The 19145-nt window shown below is 39.4% G+C and overlaps 1 protein-coding gene across 1 annotated transcript in view; it reads left to right on the top strand.

Moving 5' to 3' along the window:
- LOC120534639 (zinc finger protein 160-like) overlaps positions 1–10236 on the top strand; it is a 40583-nt gene extending 30347 nt beyond the window's left edge. The window contains exons 4-5 of the mRNA XM_039762229.1: positions 2924–3436; positions 5870–10236. Of these exons, the coding sequence (XP_039618163.1) occupies positions 2924–3436; positions 5870–7371 (2015 nt within the window). The 3' untranslated portion in view covers positions 7372–10236. The remainder of the gene's footprint in view (positions 1–2923; positions 3437–5869) is intronic.
- The last annotated feature ends 8909 nt before the right edge of the window (positions 10237–19145 follow it).

Genomic DNA, 19145 nt, shown 5'->3' with positions numbered 1-19145 from the left:
CAAGATATATTTCTACGTATATGTATGGCTGCGCAAGACGTCAGTCAGTGTGACATAACCGGAAGTGGGTTAACACCACATGTCTATGGGGACTCCGAGGAAGACCGTGAGAGGTGGCGTGGCTGTGGAAACAGACAAATGACTATAAACCGGTAAGTGGCCTATATTTTTTGGGCATGGGAGCATTAATAGGACCATCCCGATCTCTGCTGTGTGCTCAAACGGTCACGGAGTAGATGTCCATCTGATTTGTTAAAGGTGGTAGAGTGTCGTGGAGGCTCTTTACTGGGTTTTTTGTATGAGTCCCGCTTTACACAAGAGGCGTCCTGGGACATGTCCAGGTTCATCTTCTTTCTGTTTAATATTGCGGGCGCTGCATGGATGTGCATTAACTGTCTCCGTGTGATCGGGCGTCTGTCCTACTCTTTGGTCTCACCATGTTTATTGTCAAGCCTTTATATTTATGTCTCTCTAATTTAAAGTAATCGGTGTGCCTGTGATCTGTGAGACCGCCTCGGCTACAGGTATTCGTAAGAACGGGGCGTCACGATTAGTACACACCATCAGTCAGGGGTTCCCAAACTTGGTCCTGTGGACACCCAGTGGCTGCAGGTTTTTGTTTCAACCAGATTCACAGTACGTGATAATAGCTGAGAATAATTGATGTTACTTAATTATCTGGTCATTTTCTTTCTCTTATTCTGCATTCAGGAAAGCACAGCAAGTATGACTTTTACATTATAGGACATTTAGAAATATTTCTATTTTAATTTTCTAGGGGCGCCGCGAAAACTTTTGTAAAATATTTAAAATTGCTAGTGTTTTTGAACTTTTGATTGTTTAAAAAGATGATGTTAAAAAAAAAAAAAAGTATTTTATGTTGGAAAAACAGATAACAGAACACTTACGGAAATGAAGTCTGAGAAACGCGAGATACTTCAATACGCGTCTGTCTTTCGAAAATTAATCCTCGCCTCACTCTCATATGTGCTGCAAAACAATCTCAACGTTCACATTAATTAAATTTAAGATTCATCCTTTGATTCCTTTATTAATAAAATGTCTTTCAAACTTGTAAAATTAACTGTTTTTAGATAGATTGTGTCGTCACGACTTTATGTATGGACAGGCCCTCTTGGTGCGCCGCAAAAGAAGATTTTTGGACTTAGTGCGCCGCTACTCGAAAAAGGTTGCCTTTCACTGCTTTAAATGTTTAACTCTTGGTGTTGTTTCCCTGTTATTTTTCCCTTATTCTGATTAGTCTGCTTCCTTCATTGCATCTTAATAGTGACAATTAAAAACAAGCAAACAGACACCCAGGCGAGCAACACTAAACAATGAAAGGCTGCAACTGCTTCAGCATCAAACCTGCTAATTAGTCAATAACGGAAAGGTAAAATGGAAATCATAATGAACATAAATAAAAAGTAAGAAAAAAATCCACATATTACTGTTTAATTGTTATTAACACACTTACTTTTGCAATTTCTTTATTGACCCTAAAACACAGATATGATGTGACTGGTATTTTAATACACTTGCTTAAGAAAGAAAGAGACCTTTACAGACTGTAGTTACTGAGACAACTGGGAGTACAGAAGCATCAGAGCTGTTGAGGCACAATAACGTTTTGATATGCCTATTCCATCTGATTATCCTTTTTCATACAGGCATCGTCCAGTTCACTGTCGAAAGGTTCCAGAGAGCTAATCCATTTATTACAAAAGTCACACAGTATGTACAACTACAGCAAACTTTTAAAGAATTAAACTAGTGAGAAGTGGCATAGATTTGATTATGTACTGCATAGAACATAGAATTAATTTACACCAAAAAATAGAAGCAATGTGAAATGTCACATTTTCCTACTCTGCCATTTCAGCTCAGGGTTGTGGGACAGCAGGAGCCTGTCCCAGCAAGCAACACGCGCATGGCAGGAACAACACTGGAGCAGGGTGTCGTTAAAAGTCAAAATATCTGACAGGCCTGTGTTATGTTAAGTAGTCCTTGGTTTTCAGTTTGACAGATTTCAAAAACTTAACATAGAAAGAACATGTCAGGATTTTGTTTGACTTTGGTTTTTGATCATTATTTTCAGATTCTAAATACAGGTGTGTAAAAGCTGTGGAGAAATTCCAGGCAAAATCGGTTCGATTATGTTAAGAGCCCTCAGTAAAGAACATTGAAGAAATGGTGACAACGTGACTAAAATACGTTACTCTAATTCTATGTTAATTAGTGTTGTCTTATTTTAATTCTTACTTTGTCTTTTATTTCTCTTTTCTTCCTCGTGTAAAGCACTTTGAGCTACATTATTTGTATGAAAATGTGCTATATAAATAAATGTTGTTGTAAAATGTGTTCTGTTTGTTCCGTGCCACTTTGAATATATTCTGCTCTGTTTTGTTTACAGTTAAAAAGAGAAGCTGTCGGAGATCTTCTACAAATAAGAATATAAACATGAAGAAGTGACCTCAGCAGAGATGAGTAATAACAAGTGATGTTTGAGGTGCTGTGCTCAGTGGCATTGTCACCTCAGAGATACTGTGGTTACTGTTGTGGAGGTGTGCTTTGGACTTGAAGGCGCACGTAAAGAAAGTGGAGTAGAGGCCCTGCTCATGAAGCCCCTATCAATAAACAGCTCAGCAGACATCCCATAACTGACTCTATTAACCATCTGGAGTGAAGAAAACAACTTATGCATATATTTTGTATTATGCAGACTGACAGAGCTCCAAGTGTTGTAGTAGTAGTAGCAGTAGCAGTAGTAGTAGTAGAAATGCAGAGTCTGCCAAGATACAAGATCCTCCAGACTTGTTGGGCACAGAGCAAAGACTAGGTCTGCTACTGCTTGTCATTGGTTTCTATTTATTGTTGATAACTGGACATGCTGGCTATTTTCAGTAAACACTTACTTATTCAGTGTCTTTTGATTCATATATTCTCTCTATGGGCTACTTGGGGTGGGCTGCCAAGGAGACAACAGCATTAAAGTGTAAGCACCCCCTGCATAATACAACAAGGAAGGGAGGGAATCTCGCAATATACAGAAGTCATCTCTCCAGGTATGCCATGGAGAACAAAAGAAATGTGGCCGTTAAGGAAGAAGAGTTTAAGTGGGAATCTGTGCAACATCAGATGATGATTTATGGCACTGAGGAAGAAGAGAATTGTAAATGGGAACAAGTAGTTATTAAAGAAGAGTCTCAGCAAACCTATGAGACTACCAACCAGCTAAACAATGAAACTGTAAACCATATCAAGGCAGAGAACTTTAAACCAGAGTCTGCTACTCAGTCTGTCCGTTTACATGAGGAAGTGACTGGGACAGACTGCACAAAAGGTGGACCCAGTTTCCCCCAGAGTCATTCTGTCCAGGTGAAGACCGAAATTTTGGATTCTGAGAAGGCATTTTGTTCAAGGTATTCGGGAGAAGGTAAGAGCTAAGATGTAAAAATCAACAAAGTTGTATGTGTTTAACCAGAAGGGAAGGGCGCCCCCCACCCTTTCACTGAACTTAGCAATGCTGGTCTGTTTTAAATTATACATTATAAACTGAAATGTTAAAAGATACTCATAGTAATCATTCAGACTAAAGAAATCCATTTATCTAAGGTTTATTTATTAAGTTGATTTCCCTAAAATGCTAAAGATACCATGGTGCCACAGTTAGCCAGTATTATGGCAAATAGAAATCCAAGCACAAATTCAGTCCAATTGTAAGTATTAAAACACACAAAGGAGGTTGTTACTTGAGGTGTGTATTACATAATAAAACATCTTTAACTGGTAATACTCATAATCCTATAACAGAGTGGCACACGTCTGTGACTGGTGAAACGACATGTCAGAGATGCACTCCATTCGGACATTTCATTGACCAGCCTAGCCTCCATCTTTTCTAACAGCAGTGCTACTTTCTTGGGTCATACAAGGTAATATTAGGCACAGATTCCTTTTCTTTTTCACATAGAGAAGAAATTGCATGTTAATTGCCTTGGTTTGGCAAAAAAAAAAATCTTTATCTTGGACCTAAAACTAAACAACCAAGCCAAAAAATAAAAGCAGAAAAAAAAAAAAATCGCATAGGCTTGCATTTGTGTGTATACAGTATTTCGACCCACCCAGTAAAGGACTGGTGCCACTGAGCATTACTCTTGTCCCGATGATTCTAGAGACTTACGGACCTGTACTGGTTTAGGTCTATGTGAAAATATATTAGGTGCTTTTTCCTAAATGGCTATAATTTTCTCTTGTGGCTGAGACACAACAGACCCACATTAGTTTCTTTGTTTGCTCGTCTAAGGGTGAGTTCATTAAGACACTGTTTTATCAAAAAATATATTTCCACTTAAAGATGTTAACAGACTGAGAAACCTGCAGTTCAACTGTATGATGTCTTAATTATTGTTCACGTTTTGTGTTCATCTTGATTATTTAAATTGTTAACACTGAAATGGAATGACATGACACATTCAATTCATATTTAGTATGATGGTTAATATAAAGTTTATTTTTGTGTATCATTCTTGACTGAGTGCAGACTGAGATTTCTGTCACAAGTTTATATCTCAATATAAATAAAATCCAACGTCTATCTGTCTTTCTGCTTTTCACAAGAGAAGTACTTAATGGATTTAGATTGGGTTTTTTTTCTATAATTTGCTTGAACATTCTGGTTGATTTTGCGACTTCTCTCATCACACTAAGAATCATAGTTCATTTGTAGGAGTGATATATTCATGCTAATCCGAGACAGAGGCTGTCGGCCAAGGAGAGGGGGAAGCGTGATATCAGGAGTGGCTCCAGTTAACTTGTCTGAACAGCTCCTTGGCTCAGCTTCACACTTACTTGATGAAAAGTGAGATACAGATGACCTTGGTCACTGGGTGATAACATTTCAGGGGGCAGATAGCTCAAGTTTAAGATTTTCTGATTTTGCCACCTTTTGTACATTGATTTTTACAATGCTGTTTTCACTGTCCTTTTGATGTTTTGGTATATATCCCCCTGTTTTCTTAACGGTTTTATTCTGGTTTGGAAGATGGTAAGTGCTTACTCTTTTCAACATGAACATGTTTTTATTATGGTGTTTTTGTGTTTTATTTCTCTGATGTCAACATTTTCTATTACTGTTGAAGTTGTTTTCTCATGAACTTTTAGTGCTTGTCTTTTAAGTAAAAGTGTATTAAGAAACTGAGTTCTTATGCAATATAGTGGGGAATTGTTATGTAGGAAACCAAAGTGAGACCGCCTTCTCATATACTACTTTGTTCTTCTGCTTCCTTATGTCTTGGACATAATTTAATTTCAGCATGTCCACTCATTTCATTTTGAACTCAGTTCAGTTCTTTTCACGTTCACTGGCCTATCCCAGTGATGTCAAGCACAAGGCAGGAACCAATCCTGAACATGTGTGTCTTGCTCATGTCATGCCTATACTCCCTCATACCACATCAAGTTACAGCCACCAACTAACTCAAGCTAAGTTTCTTTAGGAGCAGAGGGGTTAAATAAAAAACAAATCACCAAAACTGAACCCAAACCACGGGGCTTTTGGAGAACATTTAAGCACCACATAGACTGTGATCAGTTACCAAAAGACTAATGGGAACTAGGGGTTGTGCTTTAAAGCTAAAATCATTTTTCTTGTGTTATTGCAGTTTTTTATTGTGTCCTATTTTAAAAGTTAATTTCATTACATTTAGCTTGTCAGGTCAGACCAATTTTTATCTGTATATAAAAAATGATTCATGAATCAAGTGAAAACACTATCTTTGTTGTGAATTGTGTTAAACTGTTTCACACTAAATCATAGTCTGTTTCAGAATTTGTTTACCTGAATTTGTAACTTAAATGTTTTTTGCAGATTTACAACACAGTGGTACAGTCTCTTCGACTTTATTTACCCAGACCTCTGCTCACTGTAAGCCACAGAAAAATGAAGAAATGAACAACTTCATAGTAGGATCAGATGTTCTGATAGTGACTTCGTCATGTAGTTCAGCAGCTCTGTATTCTTGTGAAGATCAGCTGAAAATAGCTGAACAAAAATCCATGACCAAACAAAAGAGGAGTGATAAAATACAGAGGCCATACTGTTCTGGATGTGGCAAATTATTCTCTAGCAATAGCAGTCTGCAGCGACACCGAAGAATTCAGAGTGGAGAGAAGCCATATTCATGTTCTGATTGTGGGAAACAATTTGCACAGATTGCCAATTTTAAAACCCACACAAGGATTCACACTGGAGAGAAGCCATTTTCTTGTTCTCATTGTAGCAAAGGATTCTCTGACAGTAGCAGTCTTAAGAGGCATATAAGGATTCACACAGGCCAGAAGCCATATTGCTGTTCTGTATGTGGCAAACAATTTTGCAAAAACAGTGACCTTCAGAGCCACACGAGAATCCATACTGGAGAGAAGCCATATTGCTGTTCTGACTGTGGGAAACATTTCTCACAAATTAGCTCTCTTCAGAACCACAGACGAATTCATACAGGAGAAAAACCATATTGGTGTCCTGTATGTGGCAAACAGTTTTCACGGAATAGCAATCTTCAAGCCCACAAAAAACTTCATACAGGAGAGAAGCCATATTGCTGTTCTGAATGTGGAAAACAATTCTCTACCAACTACAGTCTTCAGAAACACACAAGAATCCACACTGGCGAGAAGCCTTATTCCTGTTCTGAATGTGGCAAAGTATTTGCTCACAGTAGCATGCTACAGATTCACAAACGCATTCACACTGGAGAGAAGCCATATTGCTGTTCTGAGTGCGGCAAACAATTCACCAACAAGAGCAATCTTCAGAGCCACGCAAGAATTCACACTGGGGTAAAGCCATATCACTGTTCTGAATGTGGCAAGCAATTCTCAAGGAACAGCAATCTTCAGATCCACAAAAGAATTCACAGTGAAGATAAGCCATATCACTGTTCTGAATGTGGGAAACAGTTCTCCCAAATGGGATATTTTCACACCCACACTAGAATTCATAGTGGAGAGAAGCCATATTGCTGCCCTGTCTGTGGCAAACGATTCTCTGACAGCAGCAGTTGTAATATGCACAAAAAAATTCACACAGGCCAGAAGCCTTATCACTGTTCTCACTGTGGCAAACAGTTCTACAAGAAGAGTGATCTTCAGACCCACACAAGAGTTCATACTGGAGAGAAACCATACAGCTGTTCTGAATGTGGCAAGCGATTCTCTGACAAGCGTGGTCTTCATAAACATACAAGAATCCACATTGAACAGAAAAGGGAACTTTCAGGCCCATCTGCATCCCCTGCCAATCACCATAACCCCTTAGAAATTACAAAAGGAAGCATTAGGAAAGGTGCTACGCTGAGCCATTGTTATTAATTTAACAGTAGCAGTGCAACATAACATCATGATTGGGCAAATATGTCTACAGATATTGGTTTGCTTATTCCATCTTGGACAGTCTAGGGTTGGTGGGACAAAACAGGAATTTTCTTTGGTGGACAGTTGCACAAATCATAAAAGTTGCACCTACAGGACAGAATGGTATTAGCAAGTATTGTGCCTGCTGCTTTTGAAAAGGTTGTGGATACTGCAGCAGACAGAACCAGTTGTTGCATGGCAGATGCCTCTAGAGTTTACTGTGGGGAATGGCACTTACGAAAATGAAGCCAGGTTCCTGATTTGACAACAAACTCACTAGAAGCATCCTGTCTCTTCCACAGTCATCCAGGGCCTGTACAGTCTGCAGTGCTGGTGCTTTAAACAGGAGCACAGTGATTACCGGGCAGTCCAGCATTTCTAGTCGCAGGAAGCAAATTCATGGAGCAGACTGCTTGAGGAGAACCTACAGGGTGGATAGAGAAGTTAGCCGAGATGGTTGGCAGTAAAGCAGCCAAAGAGGATAGAGTCAGGAGCGCTGAGGATTTATGTGCAGGAGAGAGAGGACCACAAGGAGTTTTCCTCAGGTCAGCAGTTCTGCAGTGGGGTATGTCCTGCAATTATTTTGAGTGAGCATGAAGACACAGCAAAGGTGAGATGCAACTCGACCAAGTGCTTGTTTGCCCATTTGGTGTTTTATTGGCATCCCCCATGGCCTTAACAGTGGGGCAGTTTACATTGACCTGCAAATTGCCTGTTCTGTTTTAGAGTAAAACAATAACTATGGATGGTCATCTGAGAGCTCAGACTGCTTGTGGTGCCTGTCTGTCTGTGTCTCTTCCATCTTGGTGCTTGTTACAATACTCTCCCCTCCTGAGGCAAAATTGTTGAAACCCAGCTATGTTGTGAAAGTGGCACCCATCCATATATCAGTTGCAATTAAGCACAAGTTTTGAACGGAATTGCACACAATGTGACTATAAATTGCACGGTACGTTTACTCTATAACTGACTTTGTATGGTCTCTCTATTTGTGTATGTTGTTGCTTCCCCTTGTTATACACTTTGTTTTGCAAGGTTTGTTTGTGGCACACTAAAAACTGCACAGTACAGCGACCAGTTCTTTAGATTTTTTTTGTTTTCTCTTTAATTGTGTTGTGTTTGTTATCCCATTTTTTAATCAGCCATGTTTTCTTTATTTCATTTATATTGTTTTTTATTATTAAAATTGCCTTCCAGTAAATAACTCTTTTGAGTAATAATATCACAAATCATGGCAGGCTTTCGTATCATAAATGAGATTCTAGGTGTAACGGGAAATGATTCACGAAGGGGAGTTTACTAGCGCTACATTTTTGTCTCAACACACTTTTTTCAGCTGTCTTGCCAGTTATGCCTATGATGGTGCGGGTCGGCACCATGCTCCCACTCTTGTTTCAGGAGCCTCTTGAACCCGACACCATTGACAGTCATGACCAGATGAGGACAAAATACACAACACATTGCAAGGGTTAGGTGCAAAAATGAACTGTCCTTTTATTAAAAACAATCAAATGAACTATGTCCCAAAGTACAGTGCATCGAATGTTAAATAAATAAATTATCCAAAAACTTAAAGGTGCTGGTGGAGGTTAAAAAACAGCTCAATAAATAATCAGTTAAAAACCAGAGAAAATCCATAAAAACAGTGAGCAAGCCCCAGTGCTTCCCTTTAAACCTGGCATCTACTCCAGTTATATTGTCCGGACCTTGCAGGAGGAGGAGATGCCCGCCGACAGGTGCACTCCAACTTCATATCGGGGTTCTGTTCCCTGCCACCCTTCCAACGCCATATGCAGGGCACTCCGTTGAGCCTCATACGCTTCTCCCACCACTCACCTTTGGCCTTTGTGGGGAGACTCCGTCAATTGAGCTGCTTCTACTCCCAAGAAAGTACCCTTTTTACAGCCTTCAGCTCCCACGGCCATGAGGCTCACTCCTGACCACCTGCCTCACTCCATTCAGCTTGGGTGCTCTCACTCTCCATCTCTGCCTCTCTGTCCTCCTTTTCCTTTTAACCTCTTTCGTGTCCCTTGAGTCCCTCTCTCTCAGTCACTGGCCAGTCCTCCTCGACCCACTGATCTGCTTTTCTTCCCGCTGGCACTTGCTCGTTACCTTTTAAAACAGGGACGTGGCACGAGTGGTGCAATCAGCAGCTCCTGGTGCCAATTAGGTTTGTGGGTGAGTGTTCTGAGTGCAGGGCTGTCCGCTCCCGCATCATGTACGGGAACCGATCTCGCCACACTAGCACTCCCCCACACAAAGACGCGAGAGCTGCAATTATTTATTTAAAATGCACCCACCAGGCGCGGACCTCACTTCACCACAATACCATTTTGACAGTAAGCACAGCAAGTTATGTTTGGGAAACCATCTTGTTGACCTGAAAGCAACAAAGTATTTGATTACAATGACTTGCTACAGATTCACACAAAAACTCACGCTAGAGAGAAGCCCTATAAGTGTTCTGATTATTGCAAACAATCCACCATCACTGGCTCCTTTAAGGAGTGTAAAGAGATGCCATATTGGAGTTCTGCCCGTGGCAAATGATTCTCCTCTGGTACTCGTCATTTTCAGGTTGACGCTGCTCACTAAATACATACAAAAAAGAGTCCTGCTTAAAAGTTGACTGCACTAAAAATAGAACCTATTCTCAAATAATGGCTTACTGTCAATAAAAAGAAATAGCTAAGGAATTAGGAGAGCAAGGATGGAATCATAACTAAATGAAAATAACTGCATATATCATGAAAAGCTGTGCAGAGAATATAATCTCTATATATGTAAAATCCAGCGTCTTTATGTCTGTCCGCTTTTCACGAGAGAACTACTTAACAGTTTTAGATTGGGTTTTCTATAATTTGCTTGAACATTCCGGTTGATTTTTGCATCACGCTATGTATCATAGTTCACTTGCGGTCCTTATTTATTTGCACTAATCCGAGACAGAGGCTGCAGGCTGAGGAGAGGAGGAAGGGTGACATCAGGAGTGGGGAGCCGGGCAGGACCCTCCTCACTGTCCTTTTCAACTAATATGTGGGCGCAGCCGGGGCACGGCTAGTATTTAATTTACAAAAGCCAGAGACTTGAATAATAAAAACAAAAACACAAAATAACCAATACACTTTGTATACAAAAATAATTTAAAACAACAGTGCCATCAATATGGAACAAAGTCATTCAAACTCTGACAGGCAACAATACAATTTATTTTTGTATAGCCCAAAATCACACAAGAAGTACCGCAGTGGGCTTTGCCAGGCCCTGCCTTTTGACAACCCCACAGCCTTGACTCTCTAAGAAGCCAAGGGAAAACTCCCAAAAAGCCCTTGTAGGAAAAAAAAATGGAAGAAACCCTGGGAAAGGCAGTTCAAAGATAGACCCCTTTCCAAGTAGGTTGGGCGTGCAGTGGGTGTCAAAAAGAAAGGGGTCAATACAATACAATACAATACACAGAAGAGAACACAAGTAATCCTCAATATAATATAATAGTAAAATAAAAATACTACAAGTACGGAGCAGAATTCAACAGTAGATGATATCACATAATAGGATTTGGATTTGTTTAAAGTCCTAGAGACCTCAGCCATCAAGCTGCCTCCCCCTATTGGCCATTCCTCAGCTTGGTCAGTGCTGGGCCAGCCAATTTGATGAAAGGACCCCTCTACTCAATGATTCCTGTGATCCTCCATCAGAGATGACTTTACCTTAGGCAGGCAAACAACTTGGCGGGTGGGCCATGGCACCAAGTGCCACATTCGAGTAATGAGAAGAGAAACAGAATAGGTGAGGGTTAGTGACAAATTATAACTATCATGTTACAGTGGATGGCGACATGGTGGCGCAGTGGGTTGCGCTGAAGCCTCGCAGTTAGGTGACCCGGGTTCACTTCCTGGGTCCTCCCTGCATGGAATTTGCATGTTCTCCCTGTGTCTGCGTGGGTTTCCTCCCACAGACATGCAGGTTAGGTGCATTGGCGATTCTAAACTGTCCCTAGTGTGTGCTTGGTATGTGGATATGTGTGTGTGTGCGCGCCCTGCGGTGGGCTGGTGCCCTGCCCAGGGTTTATTGCCTGCCTTGCGCCATGTGTTGGCTGGGATTGGCTCCAGCAGACCCCCGTGACCCTGTAGTTAGGATATAACGGGTTGGATAATGTATGGATGGATGTTACAGTGGAACCTTGGATTGCGAGCATAATTCGTTCTGGAAATGTGCTTGTAATCCAAAGCACTCGTATATCAAAGAGAATTTCCCTATAAGAAATAATGGAAACTCAGAGGATTCATTCCACAAATCAAAACTATTCATATAACAATGATTCATCTATACTAATAAAAGGCAAAGCCCTCACTGACTGACTCACTCACTCACTCACTGACTCATCACTAATTCTCCAAGTTCTCGTGTGGGTAGAAGGTTGAAATTTGGCAGGCTGATTCCTTACAGCTTACTTACAAAAGTTGGGCAGGTTTCATTTCGAAATTCTACGCGTAATGGTCATAACTGGAAGCTATTTTTCTCCATATAATGTAATGGAGAGCTGGATGGCCGTGGGGGGCGGAGTTTCGTGTGACCTCATCACATCTCCTACAGTATGTAGAGAACAAGGAAGACCTCCAAACAGCGTTGAACAAAAAACGCCATTTCACAATTGAGAAGGCAGAAAAAGATTATGAAGCAAGTGATGCAAGCGTATTCATAAGTACAGTTACTGCGGAAACAAAGCACGGCGTGAACCGTAAGTTTATATTAAATTTATAGACACACTCCTGCTGCCGTTTGTCATGCCTACGGTGAATGACGGTATTCGCGAGATACAAGTTTACTGAGAAGACACAAGGTATAAATGAGACTTTGGATCACTTTGTAACGGAGTTAAAATAGCTGTAGCAAGAAACTGAACAAAACGTTAATGTTTTACTTTTAATAACTTATAGACTACATTTTATTTTTTTCCCTTGCACTCAGTGAGCGAGGCCAATGCATATTCATAAGTGCAGCTACTGCGGAAACAAAGCACGGCGTGAACTGTAAGTTTACATTAAGTTTATAGACACACTCCTGCTGCCATTTGTCATGCCTACGATGAATGACGGTATTCGTGACATACAAGATTACTGAGAAGATACAAGGTATAAACGAGACTTTGGATCACTTTATGATAGAGTTAAAATTGCTGTAGCAAGAAACTTTTAAGTGCCGGGTCTTAGCTAACATTAAATAAACACATCCTCCAAATATGAACCTGACTGCAAGAAATAATGATGATCAAATCCTTGATGACAGCAACACTCACAAAACAATTACTGTATATTGACAATCATGTTACGTTAGTTTTAAAATGTTCTCTTTTCTTTTTCATAACTTCTTTAACACACTACTTCTCTGCTGTGAAACGCGGGTATATATATATATATATATATATATATATATATATATATATATATATATATATTATACATACTGTGTGTATATATACATATGTATATATATATATATATATATATATATATATATATATATATATATATATATATATATATACATATGTATATGTATATTTATATTTATACCCCGATCTACATACTCTCAAATAGACAAGCCACACGCTGTGGCGCAATGGTAGAGGCGCTGACATCCGAGGTTCGATACCCGAGAGGGGATGCACTGAGTATGTTCGCGCGCTTCCCAATTCATTTTACCCTCGCATCCCCTTGGTTTGAGACGTATGAAAAAATATGCGGTTAACGCAGAATCATGTTACGTTATTTTTAAAATGTTTCGTTTTCTTAGCACAAGCACAGCTGAGAAGCTTTGATGCGTGTACTCCATAACGCGTTAAAAAAAAAAATAACGCATTTAATCACACTTTCAATTCCAAGCAAAGGGGAACTTTTGTCAATGAATGATTTCCTGGTACTGTACATCGACAGTACCACCGCTCGTTATATGCAGAGTACGCAGTCTGCGTAGGGCACCAACTCCCAGGGGGGCACCATCCCAGCTGCTCAAGAAAATCGTTTTATATATTATAATAATAAATTAATATTAATAATATACATATACAAATAAACAAAAATATAAACGTATATATTGCATTTTACAGTGAACGCAGAGTAGGCTAAGCACACGTGATGACGCGCGCGCCCTCTCCTCTGTTACGGCTGCCTATTTGGCCAAAAATGATAATAATTGAGCAATATGCCTGCTCCTGGAAAGAGACATCAACAGTCCGGCGCCGAGAAACGAAAGAAAAAAAAAAGCCCAAGATGAAGCCCGTGCATGTACCCAAATCTCTGGATTGCTCTGTGCATAGCAATGACGCTCCCTGTAACTGTTGCCTCTGCTGAGCGAAGTGTTTCTAAAATTAAGCTCATCAAAACGTACTTGCACTCATCTATGGCACAAGAGCGCATGAGTGGTCTGGCAATTGTCAGCATCAACTCTGAATTAGCAAATGCTTTATCATATGAAGAGCTCATTTACGACTTTGCCTCAAGAAAAAGCAGAAGTATGCCTTTGTAATTTTTGAACTTTAGAAAGCTCCAACAGATGACAGTGTTGATTTTATTTCAGTTTATTATTGTTTATTTTATTTATTTTAAATGTTTTATTTAAAGTGTAATTTTAGTTTGTATTTTTTGCTGTAGAGCTACAATTGTAATTTATAAATGATACAATTTATTTATGTATTTACTTTTATTTGAATAAAGTTCTATTTTGGCCCCTATAGTAGGTGTTTTTTTTTTTATTATTATTTTATTTTTACTTCCGTAATATTTGGGGGAGGGGGCACAAAAGTAAATTTCTGCTTAGGGCACCCATTTGGCCAGCAGCGACCCTGTACATCGATTACACTGATGCACACATCAGAGCTATAAAAATGTTAGAGTCGGAATAAAGCGCATTTCTACGACTAATCGGAGGAAAATTTCATTTCAAAAAACTACCCGAGCGAAGCCTTGATAAAAGCATGGTTTTGTGCACACTGAAAAGCAAGCAAAATTAGATGCATTACAGAAAGCGGACTTTGTGGCTCTTACTGGGGATCATTGGACTCCCGTGACTGTTAGTAATTCTAAATACATCTAATTACAAAATGTTCAATGATCACACTGTTTTAGCCTAATGTACAAAATAATTTTGGCTAAGGTTATTCAGAGTTTAAAGATGAAGCTGGTCAAATTATGTTTCTGACTTATTTTTTTAAGAAGAAAAACTGCACTTTATGTTGAAATTTTGGTTATTATTATTTAAAGACAATACTATTCTGAAAATGTACTTAAAGTACTTAAAATACCACTTTATTTTTAATTCTGCCCAATTTTAGCCAAGGATGATATTTTTGTTTCTATTTTAAATTGAAATCCAGTTTAAAAGCATTTTTTTTTTCAGAAATTAAAAGAGCTTGAGTTTACGATATTCATGTCCATGTCTATTATTTGATTCTGTCACCCACTAAAACCCTTTTAAATTAAAAAAAAACTTTTGCGATTTGAGGCAAATTTTCATGTGTGATTACGTACAATTAATCAAGATTAATTATTACACGGCCTCTAATTAATTACATTAATTTTTTTAATCAAGTCCCACCCCTAATATATATATATATATATATATATAGTATATATGTATATATATATGATGTGTATATATATGTTTATATGTGTGTGTGTGTATATATATATATATATATATATATATATATATGCCAGCAACACTCATGACAATGACAACACAATTAATCATGTTACGTTATTATTAAAATGTTTCCTTTTCTTTTTCATTACTTCTTTAACACACTACTTCTCCGCTGCGAAGCGCGGGTATTTTGCTAGTCTAGTATATAAAGCAGAGTTGATGTATGTTTGTTTGTCCGCCATACACATCTGCACCGGGCATCCGATCACCACCAATCTGGGGATAGGGCTCCTTTATGACCAGGAGGAGGTCATGGGGTGTGTTTGTTTGGGAAAAAAGTTCATGGTGAAGCACAGGGCACATTTTCACTGACACAACCTTCAACACACGTCCCCGTACTTATCATCGCAGCGGCGCCATCTAGCGGCTTTGATCGGGTGAAGGGGAACTGATGCATGGATGTAAAACGTGATCGACCCAGTGTGCGTGACCACCTGTGTTTCCGCGAGTCACATCCCCACATGAACTGATAGTGCTGTATTTCATTCTCCAATGTCCATTATATGACAGCACGTTTGAACAAAGACTCGCCTTAAAAAGACAGCATCCTTCCCCCGCCATTTTCCACACACGCAGCAGCGGTTGTATTTCACTTCTCTCTGTAGTTACCATCACCAACGTCCGATAGATGGCAGCACGGTTCAACTTACCGTGTAATACCACTCACCGTTGTGTCAAGACTCTCTATCCAAATATTATTGAAGTAACTATTATGACACATTGCGCAAGACGTAAAGACGTATCACTGATTAGGAATGATTTACCCTTTGATTTCAAACTGCTCAAATTTCCTGTTCGTTTTGCTATGTCAATTAATAAAGCTCAACGACAATCACTGCAAGTTGCAGGTATCAATTTCAAAAATCCATGCTTTTCACAGGGCCAACTCTATGTGGCATGTTCTACAATGGGCAATCCTCACAATTTGTTCATTTTCTCACCACAAGGGAGAACAAAAAATATAGTGTATCCAGCAGCTCTGGAATGAGCACTTATATTACCTGCTACAATAAAATGTGAATCAGAAAACTGTTTGTTCTATTTCTATGTTCTGTTTCTTTCATTTGGGAAATTCACCGGTTATAGATTCCGGGGCAACGCCAGGTACTCCTGCTAGTACAAAATATAAAGTAAAACTACATTAAATAAATTAACCTGCACTTTACCTTTGAAAATAATTGTGGCTGGTATGAGGGAGATGAGAGAGAGGAGCAGGGTTATTGTGAACGATGACTTTCACTCTAACTAATGGAATCACTGCTACCTGTGGCTCACTGGAATCTTCTTTTTTTGCGACTTTAATATTCAAGAAGAGTCACTACACTTGGACACAAACTAAAAAAATGCTTTACGCACTGTAAGGTTTTGAACTCTTTTGGGATTCAACCCAATGGGATGACACGCGGAAGAGCGTCCCGAAGCAACCGCAGGCTCCCAGTGCTGTAGCAGTTCACCGTGAAAGAGAATCAGAAAAGATCGTGGTCAAGCTATAAGCGCCTGCTGTTAATAGGTGATGCAAGGAACATTATACCTGCAAAGGCACAGTATTACTTGGCCATTAACCTGGCCATGACTCTGCCGGACTGCTGTGTCTGTGTATGGGAGAGTGGCAGATCCCACTACAATAAATAACCGTGCTGTTCCTGCTTCAAGCTGAATAAAGTTGGTGTTGCTAAAGTACTGAGACTCAGCCTCGTATTTTGGGGTGCAAGACAGGGACTTACACGTTACTACACACACACGTGGTCACAATGCTAAGTAAACAGTATATGTTCGTATGGATGTTGACTATATGAGTGAGGAACACTCACTGAAACCGAGAATGGGAGTTGATTACCCACAATCCCACAGCAAGAGAGAAAAGAACCATCAGCTCAGTTGTGATCACGTGACGGTCAGCAGGCAAATTGTATATGTACTACACGTATTGCAAGACCTTGCTCGTATTAAAACTCGACGATGTGTTTTTTAGAAGAATTAAGTGGATAGAACTGGCGAGCTTTGTTGGGCTGAATGGCCTGTTCTCATCTAGACTGTTCTAATGTTCTCAAATACAAATAAGATGTCAGTGATGATGTAGAAGTGATGTTGATTTTGAGTACCAATGTGAAATCCATATCTTGGTGCAGGGGTGTTGGGTGCAGTGGCTTGAGATGCGTTCTTCCAATTAGCAGTTTGTTTTCTCCATCTTTTGCTGTTTCCTCACGTCATTTCATTTCTTACATTTGGATGTTTTCTGTCTCTACCTGTAGACTGTTATCCATATCACTGCTTGACTGTTCTTGAGTGTCTTTGTAAATATTTTCCCAAACATTTCAGCTTATTGTTTGTCTGGTGGTGAAGTTACTACCAAAGCATCCCCACTGAGCATAATTTTTTTTTTATGAATATCTGTTCCATACCTTTTCACTTTGCTTCCTTTCACATATCCTTAACATCTTGCCAGGATTTTGAGATTTGTTTTTTGTTTCATCATTATTAACTCCAGATTTTGTGCTCCTGTGGCATGCCATTATTAATTCCTTCCATGTAGACTTTGTGGACTTTGATTAATGCCACACTTTTGCTTGAGAAATTATTTTCTTCGAATAGTCCTTGTATTGAGTTGGGCTGACTGTAGTGAGTATCTGTTTGATGTTTCTGATTCTGGTTGCTCCTCCTCCTCCTCTTCCTCTTGGACCATTAGGTCAGTCTTCATTTTTGATTTTGGTTGGACTTTTGCTGCCACTTTCTATCTGCTGTACCTCCACCACCTCCCTTAGCTTCTCTAAACCCCCCGGATTTCACTATTCACTAACTAGATATCTGGGTGATGATCACTTTCCAAATGTGTCCACTTTGTACTTGGCCATAGTACGAGGGTGCTGTACCATGTTAGCCTTTATGGATGTGATAGAAGGTCAAGCAAAATGACACCTTTTATTGGCTAACTAAAAAGATTACATACAATATGCAAGCTTTTGAGGCAACTCAGGCCCCTTCTCCAGGCAGTGCATTTTGCAGTCTTATCAATTAGCCAATAAAAGGTGCCATTTTGCTTGACTTCTCAATACTTGGGCATTTATTTTCAGATTTGCTTTCAGATATGCCTACTTCCTCTTTATATTCAAATTTTGGCTACTTCATTCCAGGTCTTATTGTTTTCGGGTCTTAGCTTTTTCATGCAATACAATACCTCCTTAAAAACAAAATTACTTACCAATGTATATAGTTTGGTCTTCCTTTAATTATTCAAATCAGAAATCTTAAACTTGCCTCACCTATCTTCTCCCATTTTAGAAATCAAAGTTATGTTGCTGGATTGCAGAACTGTATATGCCTGCCTGGCATATCCTTTCGTTGGCAACTCAAGATCTGTTGTGTAGAAGTAGTAGCACATGACATCCTATTTCTCCTCCATTGGCCACTGGACTGTACCTTGTCCTCTTTCCTTCTTGCTCAAGGTGAGCACACGTAGTCTTATCTGTTCCATTTTGGTGAGGTCAGTAACATTGTCCATGTGTAAAGCTATCACATTGGTGGTCTTAATCGCATGATTTGGCACTACTGTTACCACCATCACCTACCATGTTGCAGGAAGTGGGCACCTTCAGATCATGGGGGATGCTGAGCCAAGATGAATTAATTTTTCAAATAGTCTTCATACTATGGGTGATTTTGCCTGAATTACACTTAGTAAACACAATAAAAGCCCACCACACGAAGGTACTCATCAACTTCAGTAGTTATTAGGGTTAGTTTTGACAGCTTCCCTCCTTCTTTACCCTCCAACTTACTGTACTTCCTACGAGTTCCAGTCAGAGGGGTTTCTTTCTGGGGTCAATTTCTTCAAACTATGAAAACATCATGACCATCATTCACTATTCTTGACAGTTCTCGTGTACTTCTGTAAACATCAAGATTAAATTAGATAATTAGATGAGATAAACTTTATTAATCCCATTGGGAAATTCAAATACAAAAAGCAGCAGAAACATAAAAAAAAATCAAAGATACAGACTCACAGGACAGATTATACAGCTAATCAACCA

Source organism: Polypterus senegalus, chromosome 8, assembly GCF_016835505.1.
Source record: "Polypterus senegalus isolate Bchr_013 chromosome 8, ASM1683550v1, whole genome shotgun sequence".
NCBI classification, from domain to species: domain Eukaryota; kingdom Metazoa; phylum Chordata; class Cladistia; order Polypteriformes; family Polypteridae; genus Polypterus; species Polypterus senegalus.
Note: the sequence above shows the minus strand (reverse complement) of the source record. Positions and strands in the feature narration are given on the sequence as shown.